At 38.7% G+C, this 26,813-nt stretch overlaps 1 protein-coding gene across 1 annotated transcript in view; it reads left to right on the top strand.

The window, feature by feature from the left end:
* Positions 1 to 26,813, top strand: part of LOC114363065 (inactive serine protease scarface) — an 89,624-nt gene that overhangs the window by 33,363 nt on the left and 29,448 nt on the right. The window contains exons 3-10 of the mRNA XM_028318671.1: positions 14,028 to 14,103; positions 16,082 to 16,582; positions 16,961 to 17,109; positions 17,572 to 17,792; positions 18,277 to 18,644; positions 20,591 to 20,784; positions 21,240 to 21,384; positions 22,152 to 22,306. Of these exons, the coding sequence (XP_028174472.1) occupies positions 14,028 to 14,103; positions 16,082 to 16,582; positions 16,961 to 17,109; positions 17,572 to 17,792; positions 18,277 to 18,644; positions 20,591 to 20,784; positions 21,240 to 21,384; positions 22,152 to 22,306 (1,809 nt within the window). The remainder of the gene's footprint in view (positions 1 to 14,027; positions 14,104 to 16,081; positions 16,583 to 16,960; positions 17,110 to 17,571; positions 17,793 to 18,276; positions 18,645 to 20,590; positions 20,785 to 21,239; positions 21,385 to 22,151; positions 22,307 to 26,813) is intronic.

Here is a 26,813-nt window from a genome sequence, read left to right as displayed (position 1 = left end):
TGTTAACTAGCGTAGTTTTTTCCTTAATTAATATTAAATAGACAAAAAAAAATCTAGTAGTGTAATAGTAGGAACACCACCCCCACTCTTCCCGTGGATGTCGTAAGAGGCGACTAAGGGACAAACATGCGAGCATCAGGCCTCCCCAGCCCGTCTGGCCAGCGTGGGGAGTGTAGGACAAATCCTCTTGCCTCTGGTCAATTAGAGGGTCGTGTTCCTGCAAAGGAGACTCAATGACATGTTGATGAAGGCTAGAGCCGTAGAAAGTTCAGGGTTTACAATCTGCTTAATTCTAAGTCGATTGTTATAATACATCATACATAAATACATAGCAACATTTACAAGAGCAGCCGTAGACAAAGGCTAGTTAATTATGTTTTTTGTCTCATCTAATAACAATGATCTACATGATTGTCTTGTTTTTAAACTGGCTTCTATGTTAACATATTCACTATTCAGTGATACCACGATAAGGCATTGTAATGAGCAAAAATACAAATGCTGGAGTAAGGAAATAGCACACTTGTCAACCCGGAAACGGATCGTAACCGTATCAACTCGAGGCGGTCAGTATTCTTTGTGTGAAACTCCATACTGCAACGTAACCGCCTCGTCTCGCGGTTGACAGCGCGAAAGGCAATGACAGCTCGCGAAAGGCAATGACAGTTCGCGAAAGGCGATACGGTGTTGATCCCTTTCCGAGTTGATAAGTCTGCTATGACCTTTCAACAGGGTGAAGTCATTAAAAAGTTATGATAGTAACTTATTTGTAGCAAATAGGCTTTTTTATAGCTCTTTTACGCGTCCTAGAAAAAAATATAGCCTACTTAGGTACTGGCTTTTGCCCGCGGCTTCACACGCGTGAAATTTTGCTTGTCACAGATCGTCATAAAATATAGCCTATATGTTATTCTGGGTTATAAACAACAATGTAAAGTTTTACCAAAATCCGTTCAGTAGTTTTTGCGTGAAAGAGTAACAAACATGTTGACATCCAGACATTCATACTTTCGCATTTAGGAAAGTAGGACTGCTTCGGCGCGTTTAATACATCTGTCAAACTTTCAGGAATACTTCTTGAAAATTCGACATGTGTTTAAGAATAAGTTAATTATTGAGTTGGTTAACTGTAGCACGTAACTCCGTCACTGTCTGAGGTACGGGAGGGCGTTTTTGAGACGTCAAATCCGTTCTTAGTGAGCACCTACGTTCTAAAAGGAACCTCCATGCAGAATTTGAGACTCCTAGCCCTTGTAGTTTCTGAGATTTTGTGATGAGTGAGTGAGTCAGTCAATCAGTGACCTTTCGCTTTTATAGATATCGATTATGTCCTAGAAACTCTAGGTTTATTTGGTCTATTACTCTAACCTGCCTTTCCAGAGAGCTCTACATAACTAAAGTCCATAAGCCCAAAAACCAATTAACTTTGAAATCATAAAGCATCGAACCATTGCTTCATAATTAATTATCTCTTAATATAATAAAGAAATCCATAAATATTTGCCGTCTCCAATTTATATTGCGCAAAGTGTACAATTGATTCACGGACAGTAGCTCCACTTTTTAGTACAACGTCAAATACTTCGTGACACCCAAAGTAGCCAAAAAGTTCGCAACACGTCTTTGTTACAATGAGGGCTATCGTTTTAGCGCTCACCAGTTGGCGCCACTGTAGAGTAAGGTCCTGTCACTTGCTAGTAGCGAAGACAGTGGCACCAACTGGTGAGCGCTAAAGTGGTAGGAGGACTATCGCATTTGCACTCATCAAGATGGCGCCACTGTATGGTAAGGTCCTGTCAATCGCCAGGGGTGCCAACTGTTAAGTATAAAAACGATAGCCCTCATTGGAATAAGGTTGAGTTGTCAACTTTTTGACCACTTTGGGAGTCATTATCTACCAAAATGATAGGTATTTAATTACACATAATACAAAAAAGTATTTAAGTTTGTTTATATCTGTTGTCCATTTAACCATAGTATAAGTTTTGCTTAGGCTGAGTTGCACCGCCTAACTTTGACCGTAACTAAACGATAAACGGTGTATTTTGTATGGAGTTTCACAGATTTTTGACGTTTGTCAAAGTCAAAGTAAAATGGTACAACCCAGCCTTACTGCAAAGGTATTAATTAAAAACTTTATTGCACATATTATACTGAAATGAAAAGGCGAACTTAATGCCATATGGCCTTCTCTTCCAGTCAAAGTGCGAAGCAGATGTTTTTTCGTTTCTGAGCCCACTGTCTGTCTCTACATTAGTAAATATCATATTAAACAGATCGCCCTGAACGTCTGTGTTACGCAATTATTAATATGTACATATTGACGAATCATTTTAGCGAAAAAACATGACATTGGGTCGCGTAGATAAAATTTTAATTGATGATGTTTTAGTGACCGTACCTATTTGTAGCTTCTGAATTACGATCTTTTTTTGTTTTGTGTTTTTGACAAATCTTGCCTATCTTTTCAAAATAAAAGTAAACTAAGTTACTAATTGGGATATCAGCTATCTACCAGTGAAATTCCCGTCAAAGTCGGTCCAGCCGATTCGTAACAGACAAACGATTTCGAAAGTTGACTTAACTTCTAGTTTCTTACTCATTTAGGGTATTTTAGAAACTCATATTATTTTGACATTACTGATTGATTTTTGTACGAGTATGATGCCTATCACAGCCATTCAACGCTGTGCATTCGATTTGCTGCTTCACTTAAGCAAGCATTGTTTGTGCGGGCGTTATACTTTTATCGACGTACTCTTACTAAAGCTATCTGTTGACATATCTTTCTCTGTCATCGGTTTGTCAATATGACAGCTGTCAATTGACACAATGGACATTTTACAAAATGACGACCGCTGATTTGTAGTGTCGTAAGTTAAGTAAAGACGTATTGTGATTTTTCAGATCATATCAAGACATGTCTTGAGTGCGTATCAATAAAATGGATCTTGAGTTCAAAATGTTGTATTCTTTTCTCAGAACTGTCAAATATCTTGATCTGGTAGAACAAAAAATAATAAAGTCATTAATTTTCAATATAGGCTTCTTCGGGACAATAAATGACCCAGTGCTGAGAAGAAGCAGCGCAAGAAACTCAGTCACCTATAAAGGGTTAATAAGTAATTTTACTTTCGGGACTATTCCCACCTCTCGTTCCCACCTCTCGTTCCCATCTCTCGTTCCCACCGCTGCAACTCCTGTGTAGCCAGGATCTACAGCTTGACCGCCATTAAAAATCCAATCAGTAAAGGTCAAGTAATTTTATTTATTAAACATTTTTCTAACATCCAAACTACATGGATGTCGTAAGTGGCGACTAAGGGACAAATACGCGAGCATCAGGCCTCCCCAACCCGTCTGGCCAGCGTGGGGAGTGTAGACAAAACCCTGCATTTAAAAACATAACCCTCCTTCTGGCGCAGTTGGGTAAAAACTTAGTTTTGCCTAATTTATAATCTACAACAAATAATGAGGTGTCAACAAGAATTATTGCATAAAAATGTGTGTCGAATTAGTGACAAATAGAATTGGCGAGAATTAACAAACTAACATCTTAATCTGATGTTATGTTAAATAATACTAAGGCACATTAGTTATGTTGTCAGCTTATTCATAAACATTGTCCATATTGGGCAATATCAAGCCTTGAAGCATTATGCCCGCGAATTCGTACGCGTGAAAATAGTTTGAATAATATTTCCCGTTTGTCCAACATTTTTCTTTACTGCTCCGCCCCTATTGGCTGTAGGGTGATGTTATATAGCCTAAAGCCTTCCTCGATAAATGGGCTATCCAACACAAAAATATTTTTTCAAATCGGACCAATAGTTCCTGAGATTAGCGCGTTCTTACCATAATTAGTTGATTCAGCATCCTCATCAGGACTTTTAGTCTCCACTACAGGAGCACCACTCTCTCTAATTTACCAGTCGCTAAAGGACGTTACCTACAAAATTAAATATCCGTCCGTCTTTTCTTTAAGTTTTCTTTACCTTTGTTTGGTCACCTGTCATCCGTTTTGCTCTAAATAAGTCGAACCTTAACTTCGAACTCCTATGTTCTTCTGATTAATTTCGTTGCGGGTCTAATGACAGTTTAACTTTCCCCCGGGACAAGCTTGACCTTCACTGGTTGGGTTATTGGCGGTCAAGCTGTAGATCCTGGCTACACAGGAGTTGCAGCGGTGGGAACGAGAGGTGGGAATAGTCCTGTACCTACAAGTACAGAGAAATGTCCACTGCTGAACATTATATTTTCCTCTTGCTCAAAAGCAATTTTTGCATTTCCTTGTATATTATGAAATGTTATTAAGTATACATAATCCCGCAAATATGTGTGCTTAATATTCAAAGATTAGAAATTTGAAGCTCAAATCTGCATGGTTTCAACACCGTGAGTCAGAAATGCAAAGCCGCGGTTGGATGTTAGCGACGATTATCCAATTTAAGGATGCGTAATACTCGTAGGTTACATCGATGATTTTTGTTCGCTTTCGAGCATCATATTTATTTTATTTAATAGGACATCCAACTAGACATACCTACACTAAAACCATCTTAACAACATTTTGTTAACTTAATCAAGAGCTACCTTAATTATTATACGTATTATTTGTGATTTAAATCTACTTCTATCGTGAACTCTTAAAATCACAACTAATATCACCATAATCCTGATGTCAGAACTTAAGAGCAAATATGAGCATGAGCATTTTGCGTAAGTATATGCATATTGCATATGCCGTAGAAATAAATGATAGAGCCCTATGTTCTCGCTAGTAGAGCTGGTGCCCTTCTTTCAATTTTTTTTTTTTGCAAGCTTCCCAATTAACTACCATGTCTCCCCCTGCATTGCGACGAACTGCTTAATGTAGTTTCTATTTGTATATATTTAAGCGTAGCTTCCTCGCTTATAGTCCAGCCACAGCCTTACAGGGCTCGGCGTAATTTGTCCATACATCAGCAGGGACTTGACTGACAGATGACAGCGAGATATGCCTCGCAAAGGGCATTCAGTAAAAACTTGTTATTAAACGCAAACATTTGATAAATATCTTCAAACTATGTTTACATAAAATTATAATTAGCGGCTCCTTTGATATGTTTTAGCTAACTCTAGCTGTTCCCGTGACTTCGTACGCGTGAAGATTGTTTAAATATTTCTCCGGTTTTTGCAACATTTTTCATTCTTGTTTGGCTCATATTGGTCGTTGCTTGATATAATGTAGGATATAGCGTATAGCCTTCCTCAATAAATAGACTCTAATAGAAGGATTTTTCAAATCAAACCAGTACTTAGTTCAAGCAAATAACTCTTCAGCTTTATAATATTAAAAATATCTATAGATCAAAATCTAGTTCGAAACTAAACAGCATAACCTACATTAATTTCAGTCTGTCACAGAAATACCTTTATCGCACGCATGTCCCCCTTCCAAAATCTGGGATAAAAACTATCCTACGCAATATACGCGAATTTAGTGAATTTAGATGAAATCTAGTTTACTGATCTCATTCAATGGTTTTAACTTGAAAAAGTAACAGACAGACTCAATCATTTTCATATTAGAATATTATTAGTACGGATATTATTAGTATGAATAATAATCTTAACACTTCAACACGCAACAGTTAAGTTATGGTCGCCGAGTCGCAGGTTCGAAAGACAAACACGGTCCTTTAATCTGGATTATGCAAATTGAATAGGCGCCGATAGAAACTGACAGTTTTGTGAACATCCGTACCTACTAACCAATATTCAGTCAAAATTTCTTTATATGTATAGACTATTATATTATTATAGTGCTTACAAATTTCAAATATTTTGCTCTTAAGGACACACTACATGTCCCATAATCTTTTTTACCCTACCTTCGAGACCAACATTTGGCAAGTGCTGAGAAGAAGCGCCGCAACAAAGTCAGTCACCACTGTCTGCCGTATTATAATGCAAATGTCTGTCTTTTACCTTTCCAGGACCATTACCATTGAACGGATTTAGATGGAAGGCTTTTCTAGATATACTTTGAGACCTAAGCAAGGAATAATATAACTTAAAAAAAACCGACTTCAAATGCGTGAACACAAATAATACCTATTCAACAAAAAAATAATCGTTCAAATTGGTTCATAATCGGCGGAGATATTGCGTATAAAAAAGTTCATCCCCAATTTTCCACCCTTGGGGGTTGTTTTTTTATTATTAAATTTAAATGGGACCACCCTTGAGGTATCCCAACTAATATTATAAATGCGAAAGTAACTCTGTCTGTCTGTCTGTCTGTCTGTCTGTCTGTCTGTCTGTCTGTTACGCTTTCCCGCTTAAACCTCGCAACCGATTTTGATGAAATTTGGCATAGAGATAGTTTGAGTCCCGGGAAAGAACATAGGATAGTTTTTATCCCGGTTTTTGAAACAGGGACGCGCGCGATAACGTTTTTCTGTGACAGACAAAAATCCACGCGGGTGAAGCCGCGGGCGGAAAGCTAGTTACCTATACGCCGAAAAAATATTTGTTCAAATCGGTTCATAATTGGCGGAGCTATCGCGTAACAAACATAGAAAAAAAAACATACGGGTCGAATTGAGAACCTCCTTCTTTTTTTGAAGTCGGTTGAAAACGTAAGATAGTTTTATCCCAATTTTAGAAACAGGGACACGCGTGCGGTATAGACTCCCTGTTACAGAGCGAATCACATGATAATCTACACTAAAAGGAGATTTGTTTTTTTTTGTATTTAATAGGCTCCAAAACAACTGGGCCGAATTGAAAAATTCTTTCACCATGAGAATCCCACACTATTTTTGATGAACATAGATACAAAGTTCGCCGGGTCAGCTAGTTTACAATGAAATGTCCTATTAACTTTTTGACACAACAAAGCTTGAAAAGAAAACGTCACATTGCAAAAACCTTTTTTATCCCAAAGTTGATTGACTGTCAACGGCCACCCATCCACGATTAGCCAAGGCGTGCGTTGCTTAATCTGACAGTACTGTAAATCATATACAACATGTCGAAACAGCTCGTTTGCTGTATCATTAATAATGACAATTTACTGTCAATACATGTTTGTACCGTATTAATCATTATTAAAACAAGCTTTAGGATTTGCCACACTGGTTCTGCGGTCTGCGTTCTGCGGTCAAAGTGAACGCAGCCCGCATTGTCAGTACAAATCAAATCAAATCAAAAAGTTTATTCAGTACATAGGCCCTTTCCAAGGCGCTTATACACGTCCCAAATATAGCTTGCCCTACCACCACTTCGAGACAACATACGGGTTGGTGCTGAGAAGAAGTGGCGGTAGAAACTCAGTCACCTTTAGTACCAATTTTGAATTGATGCGATCTCACCGACCTCTGAAAATCACATGAGCAAAGTCGCGGGCAAAAGTTAAGACATACTTATATTATAAAGAGTAAAGATTTGATTGTTTGTTTGTGTTGAATAAGCTCCGAAACTACTAGGTCGATTTGAATAATTCTTTCACTATTAGAATCCTACATTATTTCTGATAAACATAGGCGGTACAAAGTTCGCCAGGTCAGCTAGTATATTGTAATATTGTTCATTGGATTAGCTAGTGCAGCGGTTCCCGAAAGGTGGTCCGCGGAACCCTGGGGTTCCGTGGAAAGGCCGCAAGGGTTCCGTAAAAAATATTATCCCACGTTTCGTGACCGACGTTGTTCGCTCGCACCGACTTGTTTACGCACAAGGGAGGGGCAGGGCGTGCGCGCGAAATAGTACAGGAGTTCCGCTAGGAAAAGTATAATCAATTAGGGTTCCTTGGCAAAAAAAAATGGAAAACCCTGAGCTAGTGTATTAAAATAACGAAGTGAGTTTGAACTTGCGGTGCAATCAACGTCAAATAGTTCGTGGCACGAACTATATCACACTGACTGTAGAGTGTAGGTACCTACCATAGTTGTCAATTCCACTCCAAGGGTCAGAAGCCATATTTAATGTCAAACATGGCTTATCAGTTATCACATAGCGAAACAGTGTTTATCTGGGACCACAGTTAAATATGCCTGACATTTAGTGTGGAAATGTGAAAGGTCTATATTTTACGACTATTGCTACCGACAGCTAGCTTATAGGTACGGGAGGGGTGACATTGACATATTACGTCACAGATGTTATAAAGATCTGTGGGTCTAGACTAAGTGCAAATTATAATCGCAAACCAGTCGAAAAGTGGTCGAAAAGCCCCTTTTTTGTGTGGAGTTTTGACGGATTCGATTTTCGACATTATGATGGCTCAGAATACAGAACAAACCAGAAGGAGTGTTCGATAACATTTCTACGCGGCAACTTGTGTCCAAAATACTTCCCCTCCCGCGCCCCTCTACCCCCTTTAGTGTTACTAGCGCCGTGTGACACCCCCATTTTTGGGGTAAAATTATGTAATTTTTTAAAGAGATGTTAAACAAGTAAAAAATAAGTAAGTGAATAATAAGTACACACGGCCACAGTGTTAACTATCCATTTCCGTTTTTGCTCTCGCTCTTATCAAATGGTGATTCTTTGCGATAGAACGAGACGACATGACTGGCCATAGGCATAGATAGTACCTACCTACCTATGAATTTAATTTTTACTCCGAAGTAACTAAGTGTAGATGATTATTTATTTCTATTAAATAGTGTAATATACTATATGTAGGTATAATATGTTATTTAAAAGTCAATTACAAAAGTCGAATATAAATTTTAGAATGCCAAGTAAAACAAAAAAGAAACTTAAGGTTCTTTATTATGTAAACATATCGACAACAAAACATTTGTTTACGGCGCAGTAGTGCTTTTAGTTTAACTTTTCTTGGAGTCAAAAACAGAATCCAAATCAAAAACATCACCAATACTTAAATTTGATTGCGAGGCAACTCTGGCTGTGTATCCTGAAAGAAAATCAGAGTAAGTATGTAAGCAATAATTAATTACTTAAAATTATTATTAAATATACAAATATTGCTGCTGCTGATCTGTTGATACCAATGCCTTACTTTTGAATAAATGGGAAAGTATGAAATTCACGATAGTAATTTATTATCTCCTCATTATTAGGGAGTAATATTATAAATTAATTCAATATATTGAAATCAAATCAAAATCAAAAATATTTATTCAGTTTAGACCACAAGTGGCACTTATAATTTAATTAATCAGGTTGTCATGTCATGGATGAAATTACACTAAAAACTAATTAAAACAAAAAGGATGGGGAAAATATTCCATTATTCTGTGGTAACGCTAACAAAATTAACGCGTGAATTTTTTATAGACAAATGTAATTCAATATAAAAAAGTAGGGTAAAATATTCCGTTGACCTGTGGCAACACTTACAAAATACAACCGTGATTTTTTTTGAAAATTATTATTTAATTAAAATGAATTGGAAATGTGCTACTTACGGATAAAACATGATCCCATGCACTTTCTTCGTAATTCCAGTAGCATTCTTACATGTTGGAACGGCACAAGACGGCATAATTTAATTATAAAGTGTCAATCTGACGGATATGTAAACAATGCGCGCGCCGGCCATTGACTAATTGCTCTAAAGTCAAATTAGTGCGATTTGGAGTAATTTATATGAATACACATTTACGCCCGTTGACGGTTTCTGGTTTGTTCCGTATTCTGAGTATTCTGGTGAGAAAAACAATCTGCTGTTCATTATATGATACTACATCATCATCATCAGCTCATTCAGTCTTCACTGCAGGAGCACGACTCTCTAATTTACCAGAGGCAAATGATGTTTTGGCCTTTACACCAACTAAGCTAAATATATTTTTATTGGAAACTTCGTACGCGTGAGAATAATATTTCCCGTTTTTGAAAATTTTGTTGGATTGGCCATTTTTCGAGGAAGGCTTTAGGATATCTTACTAATATTATTTAAGTTTGTATGGAAGTCTGGATGTCTGGATGTTCATCATCATCATCATCATCATCACACTCTTTCACGCAAAATGAAAAAAATCTTTCAGTAGTGAACGAATTTTGATTATACTTTACAGTATTATTGTTACAGTATTATTGTACCCAGAATAACATATAATATAATATAATATAATAGGAATATATTATAGGATATAATTTATGACGATATGTGACAAACTAAATTTCACACGGGTGAAGCCGCGAGCAAAAGCTAGTTTAACATCATTTTACGACCAATAGGAGCATGCCAATGGAAAATGTTGCAAAAAGGGCAAATTATTCAAACCATTTTCACGCGTACGAAGTCACAGCACAGCTTGTCAATAAGCTTCAACTGCTTCTGAGTTACGCTCTTTTCAACACTAGTGGAAACTACGCAACGCGTTGAATTATGTGGTGTTAAGTCGGATTGAAATGCAAATTATGGCTGTAGATTCGATATTTATTATGACATGAATAAAACAGACATTTAGTCGCCCTTTGCGGATGGTAATTGCATAAATAAATACCTTGTTTGGATGATATATAGGAGCATTTGCGTATGAGGGTCAATTTCCCAAACACATTTTTTGAGCGGCGTAGCTGAAAATCATATGTTTTTTATGACATAGAACTTTGATTTTTTTTTACACGAAAATATACATAGGTTCCATTTTGAGGACAACATTATTAATGAGTATTTTCTTTTACAAATTCGACAAAAAATAATTGAACTAAGCGTTTCTAATTTTGGTGCAGTGTCCACATCCTTAATTTCTTACAATATGTATTTTTTTAGCTGAAGATCAAAACAGAACTTAGGGAAAAAGTATATTTTTGGATTATACAATCTATCTATTATCTAAGATTACCAAATTAAGCAAGTTTCCCAAATAACTGTGATTAAGTCACGTCCTTAAGTTTTGTCCGCGAAAAATTTATGATTTTGGTGTCAATAATGAAATAGCTCGTCAGTTTCTTTAAAGATCAAACAGGATTTAAACACTCCCATCATTCGTTAGGTTTAGTACCGCCCCCGCGAGCAGTGACGGCAGACGGGTGCAAGACCTCTGCGTCTTCCCGCCAAAAACGTAAATGTGTTGTTTTTTTTTAAACGGACAACAATTCTGCAATTTTGGTGTCTTTTTGTATAAGATTTCTAAGCTATTCTTTTTAGTTGAATTCCTCGTATAATGTAAAGGAACTGTTTTCATACCATGTGTTAAAATGTTATTGTTATATTTAAAACAGATTTCATATAATTTAGCTTTTTCAACGAGAATCTAATTTTGGTGAGTCAATTTTGGTGTTTTTGGTGGTGCACCAAAGCATTTTTAACCGACTTAACTCCGTCAATTGTGAACCGATTTTCAAAATTCTTTTTTTGTTCTATAGGGTACACTTATGTGGTGGTCCCATTGTCACCAAGTCAGGATCTGATGATGGGATCCTAGGGAAATCGAGAGTAAACCTCAAATTTTGTAGGAATGCAATACGTTTTCTAAAGTTATTCAAGTAGTCATCATCTAATGTTGATGAGGTGATGATGGAAGGTAAAACTCCTTAACGCTTAGGAGTTGGAGGATAATTCTTTAAATATTTTAGGTAGGTATGTACATACAGTTGTATTATTTCAGGTATTTAAGATGAGCTGATGATGAAAGGTCAAACAACATAAGTTAGGAGTTAGATGATACTCAATACTCATTTGTTGATACATACATTGACACACGATACATTGATACTTTTTAGTTGCCGATATTTAAAGTAGGAAGCCTGTATTTTGCTAGGAAGATTATTTACACTTGGATTGTGATTAAGACTATAATTTTCCATTACAAAATGGAAAATTATAGTCTTAATCACATTAAACATAGGTATTGTCCCTCTTCAGTGACAATAACAAGGACTAATCAACTAAAAAGCATGAAAAAAAATAATTTTAACAAAAAAATTAAAACCGACGCCAACAATCACTTAAAAGTAGAAAATAAGTACGTCGTTATTTAATTATTAGGACAATATACCATGATTAATATTTTTGGAGTCGGTGCTGGTAAATTTAAAACCATTTCTTGAGCTTGGCACTAAGATATGACCGACTGACAGCATATTTTCTAATTTTGGTGCTTTAATATAAATTTTGGTGTTCTCTTAATTTTGGTGTAAGGAAAATCTAAAAAACTACTGGACAAAATTTTATGTCTTAATCATTTTAGAAACAGTATAAGTTTCCAAAAAATTTGATCTATAATTAAAGAATAAAAATACACAAATAACAATTTCCACCAAAATTAGGCAAAAATATGCACTTGTTGAAATTCACCCATGAATAGGAGATGGCTACTTGTTACATTATGCACATCCTTAAAATACATGGTCTTGCGTTTAATTCAGTCAGTGTATGGGAGCGGCACGGGACATTGACATATTACCTTTGACGTGACAGAGCATACCTGACATCTCGCTGACGTTTGACAGCTCAAAAACACGTTCCCGTGCGTGATCACAGGCGAATGGAAAACCTGTTTAAATTATAGTTCTTGCAACTCACGAAGGCGAGTGAGCTTTACTTGTGTGTGTACGTTAGGGTGTCCCTTATAAGGCCGAAAAAAAATTTTTTTTAGATATTGAAATGCATACCCCCTATTTCTTTTCGTACTACTCAGACACACTTAAATACAAAATTTCATCTTCCTACGTCAACATTAACCCGTGCCGACCGAGCTCTGAAGATTTTGAAAAATGCTGGTTTTACCCCTTTCGTTATGTAGCTAAATCAATTAAAATATTTATTTTTTATAAAATATTTATAAAAAGAAGATAACATTACAGATACGACAATATATTTTACTTTTGAGGGACCCTTTTTTACATTCTGGATATAGATTTCCATGCTCCTGAATATTGGCCTGATTTTTGCTATACTGTGCGTAGCAAAAAAAGCTTTTGCTCTTCCTTGCAGTGATCAAACCATGAAAATCTTGCATAAGCTTTATAGCTCCTTCAGCTGTATCATTAACTACCCTTAGAGAAAGCACTTTTTTGCCTTTAAATAGGCAACATCTTTATCTCGTATAGAAATGTGTCTCAGGGGGAAATTATTATCAATTTTAAATCAAAAAAATAAATTTATACTCTTGACAGACACAAAACCACTCAATGGTTTTCCAGCAACAATAAATAAAGCAGTATTATTATCAACTCATTAAAAACATGCTAAAAATTAGTACAAAGTTCTATTTTACCATAGAAATAATCATACCTTCTTCAGACGGAATGTATCTCTTCCCAGAATCATACATACTCTCTCTTTGTACTTTTACTACAATATTTTATTTCTTTTTAAATCCTCCTCACTGCGGCGCTTAAAATCTTGATTTTTTTAAAATAATTTTTCTTGCAACTCCCTCCAAGCATGGTGAAGATACACAAGTTTTTTTACACAGTAAGGCTCTGGTAGGATTTATAGCTTTTCCCAAAATATAATACACTCCCGAATGATGAGATTAGAGCTTTCAAGAACATTTAATTAACTTCGCAAAATATGTTAAAAAATACTGCAAAATTGGAAGATTAACGGTAACTTTGTGCCTATTATTTGATAAATTTACGTCCCCGACTAAGAAAATACTTTTTTTATTGCTTCTTAATTCCACAGCCATCTTTTAAATGTCAAACAATAGGTGTTAATCACGAGATTAATTGAGAACAAATGACAAACACCGCGAATACGCACCGCTACTGCCGCGCAACATGTTTCGATGCAAGTCGGCACGGGTTATCGTACTCCAAATAAGGTAAAAATTTATTTCCGAGTGTTTTAGAGGCAAACAAACAAAACTAAGACCTATGCGTTACAAATTTAAAACTTTGAAAAATAAGGGACACCCTAGTGTACGTGTACATGCAGATAACGATAGTGTAATGTCTATCAATACTTTTGAAAAACGAACAGTAGCGAGCCACCACACATGTAAAGCTCACTCGCCTTCGTGAATTGCAACAACTTTAATTAAATTATGCAACGCGAAACTTCATAATTGAATTATTCTTTATGTCTTTTTATTAATCCACATTTTCTTTTGTTCCAGAAACAATACTGTAACACGAGAACCGAAATCTGCTGCCGGATTGAAGTCTCCTCAGTTGGAGCTGGAAGCGTTCAAGGTTCGCTTGGTGTCGGTTCTGCCACCTTCCAAGGCTCGAATGGCCAGGGTTCTGGGCTATTCGTCAGTGGACAGTCAAGCCAAGCTGGCCAGAGCTTTGGTGCTGGGCAATCCGCTTTTGGGCAAGGCCAGGGCAGCGGCCAAAGTGGTTTTAACAGTCAAGGCAGCGGGCAAAGCGCTTTTAACAGTCAAGGCAGTTCGCAAAGTGCGTTTAGTGGTCAAGGCAGTGGCCAAAGTGGTTTTAACAGTCAAGGCAGCGGGCAAAGTGGTTTTAACAGTCAAGGCAGTGCTTTTAGTGGTCAAGGCAGTGCTTTTAGTGGTCAGGGCAGCGGACAAAGTGCTTTCAGTGGTCAAGGCAATGGAGGACAGAGTACTTTTAACGGTCAAGGAAGAAGTGAAAGTGCCTTCAGTCAAAGCAGCGGTCAAAGTGCTTTTAACAGTCAAGGCAGCGGTCAAAATGCTTTTAACCAAGGCAGCGGGCCTAGTGCTTTTAACAATCAAGCCAGGGGCGAAAGTTCTTTTAGCAGCCAAGGGAGGGGTGAAACTAGTTTTACCAGTCAAAGGGGTGAAAATTTTGGTAGTCAAACTGGACAAAATGCTTTCGGTGTTCAAGGAGGCAGTGCTTTGGGAAACCGAGGGAGCGGTAGTGCTTTTGAGAGAGGGCAAAGCTCGTTTGAAAGCAGCCAAAGCTCTTTCGGAAGTCAAGGACAGGGTGCTTTTGGGAATGGGCAAGGCTTTGGTTCTCGGGAAACGCAAACTTCTTCGTTTGGCGCAAATAACTTTGGATCTTCGACCTTTGGTGCTGGTGATAGAAGCGCGTTTGGGCAAGGAACGCAAACCAGACAGGGAGCTGGTTTCCAAGGGTCTAGCACGTTCGGTGCTGGGCAAGGAGTGTTGGCGACTGGGTCATTTGGGTCGAACTCAGGTTGGTATCTGGTCATTTAGTCTCCCGAAAAACGACCATTTCTGCTTTACCTAGGGCAAATGGATTCGGTCTACACTACCCATGATATCCAGACCAATTGATGAGGCCCGACGTTGTGGAGAGGATATCTTATCATACTGTATTTTCCATCGTAATAGGTAGGATGCAAAAAAGCTACAAGTACATGTCATAGGGAGAAGAAGGTGCTTAGTTAAAGGACTTAGCACATTTATCAACTCGGAAAGGGATCGAAACCGTATCAAGTCGAGGCGGTCAGTATTCTTTTAGTATGAAATTCCATACTGCAACGCACACTTATCCGCACCGTAAAGTATACGCCTCACCTCGCGGTTGACAGCGCGCGAAAGACGATGACAGCTCCCGAAAGGCAATACGGTGTTGATCCCTTTCCGAGTTGATAAGTCTGCTATGACCTACCCAGAAATACATCGTGCTATAAATGAAACACGGCAGTTTTTGGCTCTTGGATTATAGACACAGTCCAGTTCGATATGAGGCAATGCCTATACTTCCCAGTGGGTCACTACAAAGGATGAAGATTCTATAGGTCAATGCTTTTAACTGCTTAAAAAGCTTACTAATTTAACTTAATTCTTTTCCAAATTTTCTAACAATCAATTGGCAATAACAATAATTGGTGGTTTTAAAATTTAAGTAAGATTAGTAATATTCATTGAAGGAAGAATATTTTTTTATTGATTCTTGCAATCATTATGATGGAGGGAGAGCTGAGTTTCATGATTTCTTCAGTACAAGAGATCTTTTCAATTGGTTTTCAATTAAACTTACAATTGGCATAAGTTCCAAGTCGGATCCAAAGAGTATAACATAATGAATCAACAGCATATTTCTGAAAAACAGAAATTCAGAAATTTATTTTATTTTTGCAAGTAGGCTTTTAAAAGGCACTTACACGTCCCAGTATTAACCCTACCGTTACTTCGGGACAATAAGTGAGAAGAAACTCAGCCACTAAACTCAGTTAAGAACCCGTTTTTTTGACTGTTTGTTTGACTAACATTATTTTCAACAGGATCCTCAAGCTTTGGAGCCCAAGGCCAATCAGCGTTCGGTGCGACCAACAACAGAGGAACAAGCAAATTCGGTGTGTCCGGATCAGTCGGAACTGGACTTGCACCCCCTGCTAACAAAATCAACAACGTATATAAATCCACTAGCCAGTCCAACTTCGTCGAGACGGATTCCTTCTCAGCTGGCAGTGAGGTCGCTGGCGTGTTCCGACCTGGCGCAGGCCCTGGTCTGAAGCCTGGAATTCCTTACCTACCTCCAGTAGACACTGTGACCCAACCTTCCTTCATCAGCTCTACTTCTGTCCCTTTCACCACCACCCCTAAACCTTTCGTTCCGGTCCGCCCTCCAGTGACTCCCCCTAGGCCCTACCTTCCTCCTGTCACTGTAACTACCTCCACGTCTGCTCCAGGATATCTGCCTCCAGATGTAGTACCTGGTGAATCTAAAGATCCACCACCGTATTACGTCACAGGATCGCTTTTAAAGGAACCATTCTTAACCAGTAAGTTATTTTTTGTAATTTAAACTAAATCAAATCATTTATTTAGTCTTACGCCCGTATTCACAAACGATGCTTGCTTAAGTGGAGCAGCAAATCGAACGCATAGCGTTAAATAGAGCTCTGTGATTGGTTCGTGTGTCACCCTGTGCGTCCACGCGCACTGTGAGACCTCATAATAATGTTTGTGAATACGGGCGTTTGGCGTTTTCCAGTCCGCCTCCATGCGTAGAACAAATGCTATCTAGTTCTGCTCATCATCATCATCGTTTCAGCCATAGGACGTCCACTGCTGAACACAGGCCTCAATTATTTCCATGTTGATCTGCAGTACCTGTAATAGTATAATATTTATTATCTAATTTACCATCTTTCCACCAGCGCCGTCGCCCGCCATCCCAGACACCCCTTCAGGATGCGCTGCGGCTCTGAAGTGTACCCCCATTGAGTTCTGTACAGCTGAGGGAGTCATCTCCACCACCCCTGTTGTTCTGACCAGAGACCAGGAGGCGTACAGAGTGCCTTTGACGGTAAGTCTAAGTTTCTACTGATTAATTTCAGTCAATGACAGTTAATTCTCAGACAAACGACCTTCACTGGTTGGGTTTTTGTAGGTCAAGCTGTAGATCCTGGCTGCACAGGAGTTGCAGCGGTGGGAACGAGAGGTGGGAATAGTTCCATTTAAATTCGTTTCGCTCTTGTCAGAGCGGTCGTGGTCACGTTGAGGCATTCGCGTCGGTTGTAGAGGTGAATTCAGCTCTCCGCGCGATCTCTCGCCATCTCTATCTGTTGGCAGACTGCCTGGTGCAGTCATATATGTTGTTAGCCACTGCCGGATAATAGGCCAATGATAGGTCGCTCGACCTGTCATTGGCCTATGATCGCGCCGGCGATGGCGATCTGCACGTATTGGCTTAGTTACTTGATCCCGCAAAACTGAATTGCCATGAAAACGAGCCCTAAGTGAACGATACTCGTTATTCTTCCAACAGGACTGCAAAGACGTTGGAACCGGTACAATCGGCAAGTGCTGCAGAGACCCGCTCTACACCGATCCCTGGCCCACCAACCAGCTCGGCAAATGGGTGCCCGGCGTATTCGGTGGGAACGACGGGAAATATGTGCCCGACAGCAATCCTCAATCAAACAATCCTCGCGGGCAGGTCACTGGAAGACCGCCGGTCACTGGTTCAGTGATCCGAAACGAGTACAAGTAAGTAATACCTCAGTAAGGCTATTGACAATTTCATTCTTTTGGCGGAGTTTTGGGCTGACGCTATGTAGGTTTTTGTCGACAAGAAGAAGAAGTAATACCTCATTGTTTTATTAGTCACTAAAATCCGGTCGCGGAGCAGATAGAATTACGTCCAATGACCCCAAGCTACCTACTGCGGCCGCCCGCACAGTGTGTGTGTGAGCGCGACATCTATATAATTACACGAGACCGATAAGGATGCATAGCTTAGGGTCATTGGACGAAATTCTATCTGTTCGGCGACCGGACTTTTAGCTTCTTCGCCCGTGATAAATTTTATCTGTCACAGAAAAATTTTATCGCGCGCATCCCTATATTATAATACCTATTATCTTCTTAAAATCCGGAAAAATCGGAGAGTTCTTAAAGTATCCTGGCGATATTAGAAAACTAGTCTTAAAAATAACGTTACTAAGAAATTAACAAAAGAACTCTTTCACAGGCCCTCAACTCCTGGTCCCTATGGTCCCAACCAAGTGACCCCTGGATTCCCCTCAAGCACCGTATCGTCCTTCAAAGGACAGGGCTCAGTTACATCATTCGGGCAAGGACAGTACAGCCAAGGCGGTGTAGGACAGTACAGCAAAGGAGGTCAAGGTCAATACACTGTGGGAGGCCAAGGTCAATACACTGTGGGAGGCCAAGGTCAAGTCTCGCAAGGCGGCAAGACTCAGTTCGTCCAGAGAGAACAGACTCAGTTCGGCCAAGGCGGACAAGGTCAAGTTGGAATTGGAGGACAAGGTCAAGTCGGAATTGGAGGACAAGGTCAATTCGGGATTGGACAACAAGGACAGATTGGAATCCAACAAGGTGCGTAACTAACTATAATATTATCAGGTCGTTCAGTCTCCATTGCAGGAGCACGACCCTCTAATTTACCAGACGAAAATGGATGAATATTTTAATAACTTTTGACATAATATTATTTATTGACATTTGTTTTTTATTATTATTTTAAATTTTCTATTAACATATTGTACATCCGAAATGGATAACTGTTGAAGCCATTAAATTATTGTTACCACCTTTTGTACACAGTTTTGACAATAAAATTATGATTATGATTATGACTATGAGGATTTGGTCTACACTCCCCACGCTGGCCAGACGGGTTGAGGAGGCAACATACAGACCAAAAAAATATTTGGTAACTGAGTCAATACTTAAACTAAATCATAAATTGCTTAAACAAAATTCATCTCAAAGCAGATTATTTATTGCCATACTTCTGCATATGAAATATTAATTAACTTGTTGCAAATTGAATGCTAATACTTATCTAATATTTTACAAAATCATAGTTTTACTGCTCTTTAATGGCCAGCAATAATTATCGATGCATCTAAAATCAGATTTTATGACTAAAGTTATAAACAGAAGCTCTGATTTTGAGTTTTATCACACTAATGGATTTATAAATGATTAGCATACGAGATGGTGTAATGCTGATCACAGATATGTGTCAAGATGTGTACAAATGTAACACACAAGTATTACAGTTATCGCCAAATAGTTCGTAACACCCAAAGTAGCCAAAAAGTTCGCAACACGTCTTTGTTACAATTGGAATAAGGTTGTGTTGTCAACTTTTTGGCCACTTTGGGTATCAAATAGTTTGTGACACCCAAAGTGGCCAAAAATAAATGTTTTGCAAAGTTTGACACTTAGCAAATGCGAAATCCCATACAGATTTCACAAATTGGAACAGTTTTTGCAAAGATGGTTCACTTGGTTTTTCACAAATATTGACAAATGACTGGTCACAGTTTTGGCGCATCTTCACAAACATCTTGACAATCTGTGACTGGCATGTTATTCTGATCGAATTATACGTTTTATAGCTTCACCAATAAAATGGCATTCTTGAGACGCTGCCAAATAGGACGTAACTCGGGCATGTTACCCTTTTACAAATGAGCTGCAAATGCTGCAATTGAGTCATGCATTGTTACATTCATATGATCATAGACATGGTTATTATGACTCCCCACAGACAGACTAGAGCGCTTTCACATTATGGCGTTAGAAGCGCGACAGCAGCGCGGCAGCGGCGTTTCTATAATGTGAAGGCATCCGCTGTCACATAGTATGAAATATTCGGCAGCGCGTCTGTCACGCGTTTGAGGAGCTGCTAAATCGCCTTAATGTGAAAGCGCTCAATCGGCCAATGGTTTGGTCGGCTTCTAGTTTGTATGAAGAATCGGCCGATACAAATCGGCCATACATGTGAATTTTTTATACTTACTGATTAACAGTCCGACGGGGTGTCCTTAATAGGGTATTTGCATAGAGATATAGAGAGCCAACTAATGCGCTGAGTGGCGCATTAGAAATTGACACAAACAAAGTAATCAAAATATGTGCTCAATATCCACTGCGGCATCAGTACTCAACGTTCGAATAATATTTAGTACTACGCAAGCAATGTAAACTGTTTACATTATGACGTCTGCAGCAATGTGTTCTGTTTTTGGGCATATTGCTGCGACACCGGCCCCGCCCCCTTATCACATCTCCCTTTAGTTTCTGTGATCTGTTGGTATTTGATACCATTTACCAATAATAATATGTCCAAAACGCAACTCTTTAACAATCATTCTGGTCTTAAAATCCCATCTAATTACTTTTCAATCAACTGCAAATGCCATCGGCGATCGTCTCATCGGCCATTTCAAGTCAGGGGCCAGGCTCTCCTGAAAAATTATCCTAGGGCAAACTCCAATGGGCAAAATTCACCCAACCATAAAATTTCACAGGTGGTGGCCAGACGCAGACTGCACAAGGAACTCAATTCAGCACTAACACCCAATCGTTTGGCCAAAAGGGTCAGGGTCAAGTCGTGAGGCAAGGTCAAGGGTCATACGTTGAACAAGGACAAGGAAGTTTCGGAGTGGGAGGAAGAGGACAATACACTGTGGGAGGACAGGGTCAACTGGAGATTGGAGGAGGCGTAAGTATCGTTCGTTTCAGCCAAATGACGCCCAGTGTTGGACAAAGGCCTCCTCAAGGATTTCCACAGTGATTGGTTCTGCGCTGCCCGCATCCTGGTGCTTTCCGCGACCTTTATCTAATCGTCGGACCATCTAGTGAGAAACCTGCCACATCACGTCTTCCGGCTCTGAGGCATCAAAACACTTTTTTTTAATTCTAAATCTAGTGAAACGCAAAAGCATATTTTCTATGTACAGTTAAACAGTGAACTTTAAATAACTATTCAGTTAAATAAATACTTATTTATTTAACTGAATAGTTATTTACTTAGTAACTTTACTTAGTAATTAGACAGGCGTTATTCTGCCAAGAATTAAAAAGGAAAAGAAAGCTGGTTCCTAATTCCATTGATATGATATTATGAGATTTTATGGATATTTTTAACTAGAAGTTTCAAGGATATTTTCTCCTCAGGGTGCCCAAGGTCAGTTCACCCAAGTCCAAGGAGAAACCCAGAAGACATTCGGCCAAGGATCAGGATTCGGTATCGGTATCGGCCAAGGACAGACTGGTTTCGGCATCTCTACTGGTTTCGGCCAAGGGGTCATTCAGGGTCAAGGTGAATATGACAATAGTGTTTTTTATCTTTTAGTTTGCCAAGAAAAAAAATCTTTTAGTTTTAGACATTAAAACTATTAAATTTTTCAATATCCGTGCTTTTTGCCCTTGAGTTTCAAAGATGTAGTTCTTTACTGATTGATGTACGATGTGTGTACTGAGACATCTCGCGGACATTTTGAGAGAATTTAAAGTGATTTTGCAGTTTTGTGTCATTTGCCTGCACTCGTGCACGTTGACTAACATAATGGTAATCCACCATTTTTAACTTCCGCGTTCCATTTCAACTAAAATAGATAACCATGGGTCTCAACGCGATATTTTTATATGAATTACATAGTACGTATTATGTACTCACGGTGTTTCGGCTGCTATGCTGCAGCTGTGGTCACAAGCATATCATAGCAGCCGAAACGTCAAGCCGTGAGTATAATTAAGTAACTCATTTAAATATGTCGCTTTCAGACCCGTGTTTCTCTATTTTAGTAATCCACGATTATTTTAAAACAATAATAAACTAAGCAAAAGTTTAAAAAGTTAAAACAAAACTGCCAAATATTACGACTCTCTCACTGACAAACGATGCTTGCATAAGTGAAGCAGAAAATCGAACGCACAGCGTTGAATAAAACTCTGTGATTGGTTCGTGTCATTCGTGTGTCACCCTGTGCGTCCACGCGCACTGCTAGACCTCATAGTAATGTTTGTGAATACGGGCGTCTTTCCCCAAGAAGACATGAGTTGAAGCCAAGTTCTTCCTTCAATCAGGCCAAGGAGTCCGCCAAGGTTTCGGTTCAGCCATCCAGCAAGGTTTTGGCCAAGCGATCGTCCAAGGGGAAGGGGAAACAAGCGCTTCCGAAGGAGTGTACCGAGTGTTCTTGGGACGATACAGCGGCGGCAACGGACAGTGCGGACTTCTGAACGTAAGTCATCATCATCATCATCTGAAGGTCATAGCACACTTGTCAACCAGGAAAGGGATCAACACCGTATCGCCTTTCGCGCTCTGTTATTGCTGTCAATCGCAAGGCGAGGCGTTTACGTTAGGCCCAGAACAGACGGTGATACGCAACTGCAACGAAACTGCAACTGCTAGTTACTTTTGAGTTGCATCTCGAGACCACACATGTTTGAAAGTTTCAAACTGGTCGCGTCATGTGTGGTGTCTCAACGGGCGCTATGGCAGAAACTTAGACGCAACTCAAAAGTAACTAGCAGTTGCAGTTTCGTTGCAGTTGCGTTTCACCGTCTGTTCTGGGCCTTACGGTGCGGATAAGTGCGTTGCGGAGTTTCATACAAAGAAGACTGACCGCCTCGAATTGATACGGTTACGATCCATTTCCGGGTTGACAAGTGTGCTTTGTTCTTTATGGAAACTTTATCTCACCTTATTATAATTTAGCCGTAGATCTACGCGTGAATTTTTACGTTAAAATACATCCTTTAACTTTGTCATTACACAGCATAATCTAACTAATGTTAGTTAATAAAACAAAAACGTCACGTTCCATCTAATTCGATGGGTGCCTGGAACAAAGCCGCAATCGACAAAACACAATTTTACAGGAGAAGAGATTTAGTGTCAATTTTGAATAATTCTAAACTACGAGACGTATCAAAACGGTTTGTATATCAAACGATGCGTTATTTTTTCTGGAGTAACATTGAATGTGCATAAGGTTATAGTGCTTAGAATATACTTTAAAAAAGGTAGAAATACATATTGCCGCTTCATACATTGAAAGTCGGTTCCGTAAGAGTCCATTGTGGTTTTATTTCGGTAAAAAGTGTGCAATTAATCAAACAGCAATAGTGTATTGCAGCCTCGGGCGCTGATCTGAAGGATACAGTAATAGCCGTTTGCTTGTAGAAGATTTAAATAAAAGTTTTAACATTGTATATGGCACGATTATTCCGGTCAACAAATTTTAAATGGTGAATGGGAATAACGATTCAATATCCATAGTGCTTTTGGCGTATCAAAACGGTTTGTATATCAAACGATGCGTTATTTTTTCTGGAGTAACATTGAATGTGCATAAGGTTATAGTGCTTAGAATATACTTTAAAAAAGGTAGAAATACATATTGCCGCTTCATACATTGAAAGTCGGTTCCGTAAGAGTCCATTGTGGTTTTATTTCGGTAAAAAGTGTGCAATTAATCAAACAGCAATAGTGTATTGCAGCCTCGGGCGCTGATCTGAAGGATACAGTAATAGCCGTTTGCTTGTAGAAGATTTAAATAAAAGTTTTAACATTGTATATGGCACGATTATTCCGGTCAACAAATTTTAAATGGTGAATGGGAATAACGATTCAATATCCATAGTGCTTTTGGTAAATCAGGCAGTTTTAAAGATAAAATTCTGAAAAAAATTCAAAACGTGTATAGGGACCCGCAGTTTACTAAAATCACTTAATCGGAAAACTGCTGCTATGGCTATTGCGGCTTTGTTCCAGGCACCCATCGAATTAACTATAATAATTATACCAAATCTTGTTAGAACAGACTTTATACTTCCGTCACCTTGACATCTAGAGCGGCCATCTTGAATTTTTTAACATAATGAAAAATAGATCAACTAATTTAAGCAATAAAGTCCAAAATCCAGTCTGATCTCGTAAATGTCAGTTACACAGTCATAGAAATTGGAACACCTTGATATTTTTACAAAAAGTTTTCGTAACTCTATAGCCTAGGTTCATCATCATCATTTCAGCCACAGGATGTCCACTGCTGAACATAGGCCTCCCTCAATGACTTCCACCTCGCCCGGTTGGTAGCGGCCTGCATCCAGCGCCTTCCTGCTACCTTTATGAGGTCTTCGGTCCACCTTGTGGGCTTTATACCTCGACGACCTCATAAAGGTGACAGGAAGCCATGTTCATCAGGGATCATTTAAGATTCTAAAATGGTGAAGAATTTTTCAAATCGGTCCAGTAGTTTCGGAGCTTATTCAAACAAACAAAAATTAAAATATTTCCTTTTAACTAGGTGGAAAATACTAATCTTCCAAGGAAATCATATAAAATCATATTGAAAGATAGATTAATGGATAAAAACTTTATTCCAAATCTACACTTTGTCGGCCGTTTGGTGTAGTGGTTCAGAACGGACTACTATGCCGAGAGGTCCCGGGTTCGATTCCCGGCCGGGCAGAAATTGAAATGATGAATTTTAATTTCTGTGACGGGTCTGGGTGTTTTCTATGTATAATATGTATGTATTTACAAAAAAAAGTATATAAGTATGTTTATCCCGTCGTCTAGTACCCATAGTACAAGCTTTGCTTAGTTTGGGACTAGAGGCGCAGTGTAAAATGTCCAGTAATTATTTATTTTATTTATTTTATTTACACTAATATTATAAAGAGGAAAGATTTGATTGTTTGTATTGAATAAGCTCCGAAACTACTGGACCGATTTGAAAAATTCTTTCACCATTAGAGTCTTAAATTTGATGAACATGGTTTTATGAGATCGTCGAGGTATGAGGCCTATAAGGTGGACCAACGACCTCATAAATGTAGCAGGAAGGCGCTGGATGCAGGCCGCTACCAACCGGACGATGTGGAAATCATTGAGGGAGGCCTATGTTCAGCAGTGGACGTCCTGTGGCTGAAATGATGATGATAAACATAGGATATAGAGTTATGACAACTTTTACTGGCGGTACGAAGTTCGCCAGGTAAGCTAGTGTTTTCAAATCACAAAGGTTCAGTTGAAGATCGAGATGATAAATTATAAAAATATTTTATGTAACCCGCCTTTATTAAGCTATAAATTGGTGCGATCTCAAACGCAGCCAAACCGTATTAAAATTAATATATTCATAGAGTTATAAGTTACTAAAATGACCTTTTCAAAATGTTGCAACGAATTCTAACGCCATCGTGACTTATTAGATTCTCTCTGCTCTAAATACTAAAAAGCTGAAAAAATTGTTTTTGTTTGTTTGAACGCGCTAATCTCAGGAACTACTGGTCCCAATTGAAAAAAATATTTTTGTGTTGGATAGCCCATTTATTGAGAAAAGTTTTAGGCTATATAACATCACCCTACAGCAAATAGGGGCAAAACTGTAAAGAAAACTGTTGCAAAAACGGGAAATATTATTCAAACTATTTTCACGTATGAAATCGCGAGGACAGTTAGTTAATTAATAAAAATGTTTTACCTATTCTAAACACTACAACTGGTGTAGAATGTCACCTTTACCGAATCTGTAATTATTTTGTTAATAAAGTATACCTACAAAGTTACAATAACACTGATGATGCACCAATCTAAAATTAACTGAGCGCTAATCGATTGTGATAATCGAAATCGCGATCGATCAATCATCGATACAGTCCCATCACTATGCGAATGCGGGTCAAGTGATCTTAGGAATTTTGGACGTCACAGAGTTGCGACTGCGACAAGAATTTATTCATCTCTGCATAGTATAATAGTCGGTCTGTTTGTCTTTACATAAGCTTCATTATCAGGTCGTTTAGTCTCCACTGCAGGAGCACGTCTCTAATTTACCAGAGGCAAGAGGATTTGTCCTACACTCCCCACGCTGGCCAGACGGGTTTGAGAGGCTTGATGTTCGTATATTTGTCCCTTAGTCACTCTTACGACATCCTTTAATGAAATATTGTTGTCAATAGTGACTAAGTTTCTTGCGCTGCTTCTTCTCAACACTGGCCCATTTATTGTCCCGAAGCAGTGGTGGAAAAAGAGGCTAACAAAGGTGACTGAGTTTCTTCCGCCACTTCTTCTCAGCACCAGCCCATATGTTGTCCCGAAGTGGTGGTAGGGCAAGCTATATTTGGGACGTGTATAAGTGCCCTGGAAAGGGCCTATAGTACTGAATAAACTACTTATTTCATTTCATTTCAATTCACTGGGATGTGTAAAGGTGCTTTTTAAAAGCTTACAAAAATAAATGACTTTTATGAGTAGGTATCTCTATGGCGTCCATGTTTCGTTTATGGTGTTTGATAGTTTATAACACTTAGTTCATGGTTATTATGAAATTTCCAAAGAAAACTCGTTTTGTGTGTAATCAGACGACATATTTATGTTTGCCGGGTTCTATTTGAGCGAAAAATTTAACTTTTTTGTAGCGGATATATAATTTGGTGGACAAACCAACTAAAGACTACCGTAACACACGCGATCTGTTTTAAAACTTTAGTAAAATAGTTTTTTTGCGATCAGATAAGAGTTGCATAGAAAACTGTCATGAATATTACTTTATTTATTTACTAGCTTTCCGCCCGCGGCTTCGCCCGCGTGGAATTTTGTCTGTCACAGAAAAACTTTATCGCGCGCGTCCCTGTTTCAAAAACCGGGATAAAAACTATCCTATGTTCTTTCCCGGGACTCAAACTATCTCTATGCCAAATTTCATCAAAATCGGTTGCGAGGTTTAAGCGGGA

This window comes from Ostrinia furnacalis, unplaced genomic scaffold, assembly GCF_004193835.3.
Source record: "Ostrinia furnacalis isolate ACB-3 unplaced genomic scaffold, ASM419383v2 OfSCF6976, whole genome shotgun sequence".
NCBI lineage: Eukaryota > Metazoa > Arthropoda > Insecta > Lepidoptera > Crambidae > Ostrinia > Ostrinia furnacalis.
This window is presented reverse-complemented; position numbering and strand designations above follow the sequence as displayed.